The sequence below is a fragment of the Solea solea genome, chromosome 7, assembly GCF_958295425.1.
Source record: "Solea solea chromosome 7, fSolSol10.1, whole genome shotgun sequence".
Classification (NCBI taxonomy): domain Eukaryota; kingdom Metazoa; phylum Chordata; class Actinopteri; order Pleuronectiformes; family Soleidae; genus Solea; species Solea solea.
The window spans coordinates 9,478,272-9,488,999 of NC_081140.1; the positions used below are offsets into that span (position 1 = coordinate 9,478,272).

General features: G+C 40.8%; 1 protein-coding gene across 3 annotated transcripts in view; it reads left to right on the forward strand.

Moving 5' to 3' along the window:
• Positions 1-10,290, forward strand: part of b3gat1a (beta-1,3-glucuronyltransferase 1 (glucuronosyltransferase P) a) — a 56,044-nt gene extending 45,754 nt beyond the window's left edge. The window contains exons 3-8 of one of the 3 annotated variants that reach the window (XM_058633742.1): positions 688-830; positions 2,665-2,736; positions 2,836-3,347; positions 7,242-7,538; positions 9,542-9,648; positions 9,849-10,290. In XM_058633742.1, coding sequence (XP_058489725.1) covers positions 719-830; positions 2,665-2,736; positions 2,836-3,347; positions 7,242-7,538; positions 9,542-9,628 — 1,080 coding nt within the window. In that variant the 5' untranslated portion in view covers positions 688-718 and the 3' untranslated portion in view covers positions 9,629-9,648; positions 9,849-10,290. The remainder of the gene's footprint in view (positions 1-687; positions 831-2,664; positions 2,737-2,835; positions 3,348-7,241; positions 7,539-9,541; positions 9,649-9,848) is intronic. The other 2 variants (XM_058633743.1, XM_058633745.1) reach the window with 2 other exon arrangements.
• Positions 10,291-10,728: the final 438 nt, after the last annotated feature.

Here is a 10,728-nt window from a genome sequence, read left to right on the forward strand (position 1 = left end):
GTATCCTGTCATTTGGCAAAAAGTGACATCCCTCTCCTCAGGAGATGGCACCAATGAGGTGACTGGATTGACAGAGCCTCATGGCCTCAACCTTTGTCACTTGTTGACACGCTGAGCTTTAAATCTGAAATAAATCTGTTTTCATTTAATCTCTGTCTAAACGTAGCTCCGTATGATGCAGATACCTCTGTGGCGGAACAATGTTTTATTTAGTTTTGACGGAACAGGGTCACTGAATCTCTGTCACTGTTTTTTTTTTACTTTCATTAGCATTGTTATCAATATGGTTGTCTTCAGTGTTTAAAATGCTGTTTCTCAGGACACTAATTATGACTAGAAACTTTCATACGACATTTTGAATGTGGCTGCTTCTCGCTGCACATTAACATGCTGTCAACTGCAGGACTTTAACTGGTGATGAAGTATTTCTTTTCTACACTGCTGTATTGTGCTGATGAAGTCCTCATGTTTGTCAAATTCACTGACAAGTGAAACTCCTCGAACAAACTTCATTCTGGGATGAGTTATGCTGCACATTTTTGGTAGAAAGAGAAACTTGATGAATTAGAATAGAAGCATAAGAGTCTGAGAATGACCTCCCTATTTCGAAGCAACAGACCAACATTTCCAGGTGAAATGAATATTATAAAATGTAGATTGATAATGTTTCAATGTTGTTTTCTACAGGTAATGCCAAGCCAAATAACCACTCCTGGAGATGCCGAAGAGAAGAGATATTCTTGCCATTGTGTTGATTGTGTTACCTTGGACTCTGCTCATCACTGTTTGGCACCAAAGCGCTATCGCTCCATTTGTCGCCATCCGCAAAGGTACGTATTGTGCTGCACTGTACTTCACAGACAATATCAAACCTACAGTGGGTCCTTGAACATAACACTGCACTTCAGCTTTAGACAACAAGCGATTGATTTACAGGCACTCACTGGCCAAGACCTTCAGCTTTATTCGGTCTCAATAACACTTTCAGTCAAGTTACCATCACATATGGTTATTTTTTTTATAATATCCCGTACCATTCATATCAAATGGGCAGCTGTGTCACATCTGTGTTACTTTCCTTCAGCTAAAAATAATTGTATTCCACATTCACGGTTGGTTCATATGCCATGGTCATGCAGAACACAGTACGTCCATGTTATTTTATCCATTTCGGTTTTTAAACATTTTCCAACGTGAAAATAACATGCGCGTTTGATTGCCTTCATCAAATATCGTACATCCACACATTTCAACACCAGTCTGAATCAATAATACACACCCAAGAGCATTCCTTTCATCCCCCCGGGGACCACAAACCAGCAGCACAAAATGTCAAGTAGGCTGCAGAGTAAACAAACCCAAATTAGAGCGACAGCAAATCAATAGAGCCCAATAATGTCATGAATGCACATACAAGGGGTTAACTAACCAAACAGGTTTACACAAATGACCCAAGGCAGTCTGGACTAGTGAACAGTTCCAGATGTTTTTTTTTCTAGGTGTTTTTAATCATTTGGTGTTGTAGGTTGTATGATCACTAAAAATAGTATCTGTCATTTATTTGCTTCACCACAACCTCGATGGTAAAGGTGGCTACAAATAAATGCATAATGTCATTTTATTTTATTTTACAGCGATACACAAAGAAATTTAAATACATATACTATCCTTTCTCCCAGTGCTACCTGAAACCAACTATGCCAAGTGGCATCCTTTTGTGTGTGTGCTCTTTTTGGGCAGCAGGCTCACTGGCAGTCTCTGTTGAACATCTGGCCATCAGCATTTTGTGTTAATCTAGATGCTGCAGAAAAATCCTCTTTGTGTTGAAGGTGAAACTTGAGCACAGGCAGAACAATGCCAAGGTTATTTCTTCTGGCACAATTTAAAAATGAATTGTGTTCATTATTCTATTATCATCTTCTATTCATTGTGAACAAACAGGGCCCACATATCACAGCCCTATCACTGGAGTACACTTTAAGGGAAAAATCTGTTTGTTTCTTTATGTTTATAAATGTGTAAATGAAGGTATACAGTTTTTGGAAACAGTTCAATAAATCGCAGCCGTAACATGACGGCAGTGCAACTGTGATGCTCCATGATACATGTCTACTTATCTTTTGTCATTATTATAAGGTGATGCGTCTGTGGGGTACATCACCTACAGAAACACCACCAGTTTCCAGTGCTTTATAAACACATGGAGCACCATGTTTCGTCATATGCAACACAACCTCATCCATTTCATCTTTAACGGCCCTTGACCTTTGCCTTCAGTGCTGTACAGGTTCAGTTGTTCTTCAAACAAGAATGTAACCCAACATTTTAAGTGAGCCCTTAAATAACAGTAAGTTGTTTTACAGCCTGAACCATAATCTGATTTTATGCAAACACAAGGCTTTTGCCAAGAAAAAAAAAAAAAGCTTTCAAACTGCAACACCCAGCTTGTAGCGGTAGTGGATGCAGGGCAATGTGTTGTGGATCTCAACATTAAATAAAAAGATATATCTGCTGGATCCAAATACCCACATTTTCTGTCTTTATAAAGAAACACCCAAAGACAACACTGGGGAAAGCAGGGCTCCTCTCACCTGTCCTCCTCCTTGCGCTGTCTCTCTGTCCATCGGCTTTGTGATCCTCTCACGGTGCTTTCACTTTTTGCAGCCTGTCACCTCCTAGTAAAAGAGATCTTTATCATTCCAGAGAGGCTTACAATCCGCCACCACCAGCTCTCAGGTACACTTTACCCCCATTGGGTTTAAGTCCCCTGAGACAAATATACAATGGACAGCACAAGTTTGCACTAATACCTTACATGTGCTCTTATCTCTGCAGATGATAGAGTCGAGGGCAGGGGGGAGGCAGGTGGCCAGGCGCAGGACTCCAAGGAATACTGTGCCTCTGATAAGTACATAGTGGAGGTGGTGAGGACAGAGTACGTGTATACACGGCCACCGCCCTGGTCCGATGTGCTACCTACCATCCACATCATTACCCCCACATACAGCCGACCGGTGCAGAAAGCAGAGTTGACGCGGCTAGCAAACACCTTCCTCCATGTACCCAACCTGCACTGGATCCTGGTGGAGGATTCGCAAAGGAGAACGCCTCTTGTTACACGGCTCCTTCGAGAAACTGGGCTTAACTACACTCACCTCAATGTAGAGACGCCCAGAAACTATCAACTGCGGGGTGACATTCGTGACCCCAGAATCCCCAGAGGGACCATGCAAAGGAATCTGGCCCTCCGGTGGCTGAGGGAGACTTTTAACGCTAACAACAGTCAAGCTGGAATCGTCTACTTTGCTGATGATGACAATACTTACAGCCTGGAGCTGTTTGAGGAGGTTAGTACTGATGCTGCTCTGTCATTCATAATCATTTCATACTCAACCCCCATTGATTTTAATGGACATGTGCATGTAACAGAACAGTGGCAAATTAAATAGTACATACTGTGGATGAGGGATCATTTTACGAGCACAGGTCTCATAGCAATTATGACATTTACGGTTGATACACTGGTGCGTTGTGAAATGTTCACGTGTTTTGCTCAAACACGACACGACACAAACAGGTTAGTCCGACTATGACTAGCTCAATTTTAGTCGGACTAATGTGTTTACATGACGTTAAGAAAACCAAATTATTGTCTTAGTCTGACTAAAACTTAGCACGACTTTTAAATGCACGGACTATGTTCACAAATGGAAGTTCTGACTCGATTCTTGCCATTATCCAGTTGCCTCCAAACTTGACAGGGCGAGACGAGTCAACGCCACTTTTATGTTTTCGCCATCTGTGCTTCAGTTACAAAATGTCCAAGCTCTGCCTGCCTTTTAAATGCCACATCCGTGATGCCCACTTGAGCTTGAAAAAGAAAATCAAATGAGTAGTGCAAACAGTGATTAATTATTCCATTTGAGACACTGAAAACTGGCAGATAGATAGATAGATAGATAGGCCCTTTTCTGCCACATACTGCAGACATCGGTGACAGATTATATAAAGGAGGTTGAAAAATAAATTCTCTGATACTTGAAGCATTTCTTAGCTCTTAACAAGCAGAGTCAGTGATGTGAAGCTGGTGTGAAGTTTGGGCATGTAATCAGTACATCTCAGGCCATTCATCTTGACATAAGTTGAATTACCTGAGAGGACACGGTCTGGGTCCTCGGCGTATTAGCCTTGTTGCCTTGTTAGTAGTGCAGACAGGGCCTGTAGTAAATGGAGCGCCAGGTATTGACAGGGTCTGTCATTACCTTTCTCTGGGAATCAGCTGAAGTGCTCCGTCTCCCCCAAGACCCTCCATCACCTCCAACAGGCCCATTTATGTGTCAGCATGAAGGCCCAGAGGGAAGAGAGTGGAAGAGAGAGAGAGATAGACAGAAGGAGGTAAGAGTAAGATACAGGAAAGGAATGAAAGAAAAAGGAGAACTCAAAGGACAGAAAGCAAACAGTTGAGTGAAACTGTGTTATAGTTTCCGGAAAAAATACTCAGAATTTGAGTTATTCTGCTTATAACACAGGTAGCCATATCATTGACTCCTTCAGTGTAAAACATGGATGCAAGATTCATGTGCACTGCTCCATGCACTAAAAATAGCTTGAATATTTTGCCCTTGCTAATCTAAAATGAGATATTGCTCTGATTCTGAGAGTACAGCTTACAGCTTGTGATCATTTATATAGGCTGACAGTTTGCTGTGAAAAAGTCTGCATCACTTTCTTTGAACAGACCAACAACTGCCTCAGGGGAAGCACAGACAAAGTATAATATAATACGCATAGACATTAGATCACATTTTATAGAAATAACAATGAAAATAAAATAGGCTCATGTAGATTGAACTGTCCAGCAGGGATCAAATTGTTCCGCTTTATTCAAATTGACAAAATCTGTTGCACGTCTGACATGAATATTACATTTTTTTCCGCTGACACACAAATTAAGTAGGTGGCATTAAAAAAAAAAAAAAACCTAATTGCTGACCACGCTCATGTTTCTGCAGCAGCAGCAGTGAGGAAGCAGTAGTTAGTACACCAGCACAGTACACTTCAGATCACTTCACACAGAAGTCTGCAAGTGCAAAAATGTCCCGACTGAAACAGTTGTAATTATAACAACGTTCCATTACATCTGGTGACTGCAAATGTTGGCAAAGGAGGACGTTGCTGTTGCCAGATCTTAGTCTTGCAATCAAGGAACAGCAGTGACTATGGAGTTGTGATATCAATGTCACATACTTTCCATCCATTCCATTTCTCTCCTTTAAACTTTAAAGTGATTACTTTATGCTGCTCCTCTGAAACATAGACACTTCCTCTCCGTGAGCATAGTTTAAACAAAAAAAAGGCACGCCTGAACAAACTGAAACAGCAAATAAACAAACAAAAAAAGTTGGGGAATCACATCATAGTTCTTTCAGAACGGGGAAAGCGCAACGTTGCTGCATGTTGATTTGGTTAATTTCCTCCGCTGGCTGCCAGCAAAAGAGAGATTTGTGCTGCTTTACTCAGGCTGCTGTTAGTATTTGGGGTTGTAAGGCAAAACATTCCCAGGAAATTTCCAGAAACTTTCCATGAAAGCACTAAATATTAGGAAACTTACCATGGGAATAATAGTTATTTATCTATCTTTCTAATTGGGCAGCACAGGTATGTCTTGATGCAGTACCATGAGTGGCCACTGGAAAGAATTATCTGAAAGCCAGACTCTTGTAATACATCCATGGCATGTGATGGAGGGATGCACAGTGCACGTAGGGGGGTGTGGCCTCAATAAACCTGCAGTAAGTAGCATGCTATGTGCCGGTTATTGAGGAATAGCATTTATATTGAATTGATTTAATCTGATTGTTTTAGGCAAGATGATGCAACAATATGTTATTTACCCAACCTTCAATTTAGAAAATGTCTACTTTATTCCCTTTAACTCCCATGGAAAGTTTCCAATTCCCTATATCCCCTAAGTGACAAGCCTTTGGACATTTCCTGTGAAAATCTTGATTAATGCTTTCTTTCAGTTTAAGTCAAACCTCTGTGTGAAAGGGAAACGTGTGCAGGTGACACTGGAGTATTTGGTGGATGAGGCTAGTGAGAGAAGCTCCTACGGTTGTAACAGCTGTTTACTCTTAATCCATTGCCTTTATGTTAATGTTACCGCTAGAATGATGAAAAAAGACAAACACAGATAGATTCGGCAGAAAAATACAGCGCACAATCTCATGGACACAAGCATAAGAGCACTTGATCTCTCTTCCATTAACACCCAGTGGTCATTAAGACATGTGATCCAGCCAAATCTTTTCTGGATGCCTGGCACAGTGGCATTAGCAGCCAGCCTCGTGCTGCTCAAACTCTGCTACTCTCTGATCCCCCCCTCAAACTGACCACACAGCAGCTTATCGGATCACGCACCGATCCAACAATGCAGCTCAGGTGCAAAGGGCTATTTGCATTTCATTTGGACAAGATATGTGCTATGAACAAAAAACACACGCAGGATGCACACAGATTTTCTGCATGCATGCTTGCATATGTATTAACTTCCTCAACCATACTGGTTATTGTACATGCACTTGCACACACCTTTATTTATAAAAAAAAAAGACCTTCCACCAGCGCGTCATTATTTCTGTTGCACGGAATTCGATTAAACGGCTGCTGTTTCCGAACCTTACTCTTCCCTCATTATAAAGCTTACCTTTTATGACTGCAGAGGCTCTTGCAAATGGCACTCACTGATCACTGAGAAGCCGAGAAAGAGAAGGGAGGCAAGATTGTTTGATGCTGGAAGATTAAAGGACGAAGAAAGAAAAAAGAGAGGGATGGCAGGGCTCTACCTTGAAAATATCTCAGCCAACCAGCGACGGCAGCCGCTGGCTCTAATGGCTTTGCTCCTCCAAACCCTCTTGGCACTGTCCATGTTTATGCCCTTTAAAGATGGTTGTGTGCAATTAGCTCATTGTAGGGCAGCTGTATAATAGTTTGTGTGTGTATGTGAGAGAGAGAGAGAGAGAGAGGGAGTGCGTCAGCTGCACGGCACAGTGGCTCGGTCAATATTCACCATCTTTCAGAATGAATAATAGCAGCAGCTCTAAAAACCCTCTGTCCACAGTCTGCTGTAACAATGGCTGCTGATGCTCAAATGCTGTGTCTCACTGTCATGTAGACTTTTTCAGATGACTAATCGGCTCTCTCGCCTCCTCCATTTCTCTTCTCGACACTCCCCTCTCTAGATAAGATCGACTAGGAAAGTTTCGGTGTGGCCTGTGGCCTTTGTGGGTGGCTTGCGGTACGAGTCCCCCAAGGTCAATGCAGCTGGAAAGGTCTACGGCTGGAAGACGGTGTTCGACCCCCATCGGCCCTTTGCCATTGACATGGCTGGCTTTGCCATCAACCTGAGACTCATCCTCATCAAGCCACAGGCATATTTTAAGCTTCGTGGGGTGAAAGGAGGCTACCAGGAGAGTAGTTTGCTCCGGGAACTTGTCACACTCAATGACCTGGAGCCTAAAGCAGCAAATTGCACTAAGGTAATGTACTCTTTTTATGATTATCCAGGCAGATTGATTGGAGCAGCACTGTTTGTGGGAATACTAAAACTGATTTTGAAGGAATAAAACCTGCTGCAGCCAGTGAAGCAAATATTTAATTACATGTCCTAAATGTGATGATAAAATCCACCCTGCAAATAGCAGATACTCCACAGGACATTATTAGATGATACTAATGATGGAGGCTCAACACTGACCCATTTTAGCCCATGTGAAGCTTGATTAAACTATAAAGTTGGGAGGAATTTCAGTGAGCACCAAACCCCAGGGTACCAAAGGGTTTCATCTTCAAAGAGTTAATAAATTCATCATTAAAAAGTAATTAACTGTGTCAGAAACAACCAAAACAAAGTTGGATAATTTGGGCCCCAGACAGTTTTTAGATGGCGATGGGGTTAGAAACTATATGGTGTAGATGAGTTGCTGGAAAACGCACTAACAATAAGCCACATCTACAATTTGAAAACTTATGGGTAAAGAAAATACAGTAGAATTTGATCCATTGTCTATTTTTCACAATGTAATAAAGAAAGAGTTTTATGCCACTGACACAACACATTGATGATACAAACAACAGCGCTACTTATAAACAAAAACATAATGAGATTCACTCCAGTGAATCAAAAGAGTAAAGAATGTACTTCCAGCAAAAATATGAAGGAACAAATAGGATATGTGCTAATTTATGGATTCTTATTTCACACTATAGATATAAAAGTAGAATCAATCTTCTAACATCTAACTCGCAGCTGAAAGTGTCATTTAAAGCAACGTTAAAGTTAACGTTTGCAAAGTTCAGTTGAGTTTATTTGCCAATTATTGGAGATGAACGCTGATTGTCATTGTTTTTCAGGCCTCATCAAAGCAAAGCAACGCAGCGCAACTTTAACTTTCACCTAATAATAATAATTTCACAATGGTTTCGATGGGTCACTGACTTGGAAAAGTGAGAATTGAGCACACAGTGAGAAGTGTGGAACTTAATGAGAGTCAATAATGACAGACTGAAATAATTAGAAAACCACTTTTAATGTGGTGTGGTCACTTTCAACGACCCATTTCATTTTCAAAAACTTACACAAGGGCCTTGATTTTTTTCAAATTCACAAACTTTCAAGGATTTCAAGGACCAGTGGGAACCCTGTGTATAACTCTTTCTTATAATCCACCACTTCTAATGCCAGCTTGACTATTAACCTCCCACAACACCTGAGCAAAGTGGGAGTGGGCTCCTGGCACATCTCAAACATCTATGCGTAATTCATGAACGATGCTACTATGAGATGAAAGGGGAGATGAGCTTGACACTGTCTTCCCCCTCCCCCGTTCCCTTCACTATTCTTTTTCCTGGGTGTTTTTTTTTTTGATCCAGCCACTCTGTGGCTGGATCAACAGTCTGAAAGCTTGATAAAACAATAGCATTCCCAGAAGATCTCTGGGAAGAACCACAGTGCTTCGCAAAGCCTTAAGTCCATACTTTAACATATGCTTGTCATTTGAAGGAAGTCATTAATCATGTCTTTAGGTGACATCCCATAATGCAGGGTTCATGTTCAGGTAGTTGTCTATATGGTGAGATTCATGCATGTTTACAACATGTGTGCTTTTGCAATACTTTATTTATTCTATCTATTTATTTATGTGTAGTAGATTTATCATTTTATATTAAAAACAGCACAAATAATCTGTGATGTAGTGGAAAAGACATATTCAATTGTTAAACTGCACTGCACAACATGGATGAGCTCGTTGCTTCATATGTTAGATATTGATCATACGTTGGATCACTGGTAAACAGATGTATATCTTGTCAGCATGCACTTTTTTATTTCCACTCTAAGGAAATGTTGTGTACAGAATGTGCTGTTGGATCATGAGGAAGAGTGGGAGCTCAAAGGAAGAGTAGACTGAATGAGCGCATTAATGGAACAGCATGTACTAACACTACTGTTGTTTGTGTTTTCACACGGTTTCCTCACCAGATACTTGTTTGGCACACGAGAACGGAGAAACCTGTCCTCGTGAACGAGGGGAAAATAGGATTCACAGACCCTAATGTGGAGATCTGACCGTTTTCTCTCAAACCACGGTAAATAATTATGTTTGTAATACCTTCGTTTGCTGAGCTCAAGCCACGTTCTGTGTCAGTTTGATTTTACATACAACTTAATGTGGGAAAAAATTGAAAGATGTGTCTGCTATTTAAATGCCAGCAATGAAATGAAGTGGTTCAGACGAAATGAAGGCTTGGAACACTTTCTTAGAATTTGTTAACTCTCTCTGTTGCAGGTGGTTGGGCCTTGGATTTGCAGAGATGGAAAATGCCAGAGTCTCTTGACGTGCAAACCAGTGCTCATGTCTTAATCACCAAGAATAAAAAGGAAGTGTGGGCCTTTTATGGGGGATTCGATCCTCTACAACGAATATATATATGTATCATATTAAAGCACAGATAAGTAAGAGGTGGCGGGGTTTCTTTGTCAGGACTAAGGTGCAGAGGACATAATGGACGCCATTTATAGGGAGTCTGTGCTGATGGTCATGACCTGCATCTTAGGCTGAAGACAACCAACAAAAGAGACAGCACAACATGAAAGACAAACAACCAGCGGATTTCACCAAACAAGCAGGTTAAAAAGAAAACACTAAGGAAATTAAACAGATTTTGTTTGGCTCTGCTCATGGTACAGAAGAGAAATTCATCTTCAATGTTAGGACATGGCCTACATAAGTCTGGATTAAAAAAAAATGGGAAGGGAAAGAATGTTCTTTTGATAACTATTAAATGTTTGCTTTTATTTAACTTAATGGGACTGGGTCTTTTGCAAGCACTTGACTTACTTGTTAGTTCAATACTACTGACTTTTACGTACATTTACTCTTGGGTTTATCATCGTTCATTTTATAGTGTCATTATCAACTCATGCATTTAAGCCACCTGTACACATGAAGAGAGACAAACATCAGCAAAGATAAAACACACAACTGCTTGTGCTATGATGGACTACGGCCATTATTGGTTAAATTATTAATTAATTAGAAAGTAGATCTCCTGCCAAACATACATGTATATTCTGACATAACGTCATTTACAAACAAACATTTTACTGGATATATAGATTATTAGTCTCTTTTGCAAGTGAGACATTCCGTAGACCTACTCATTTAT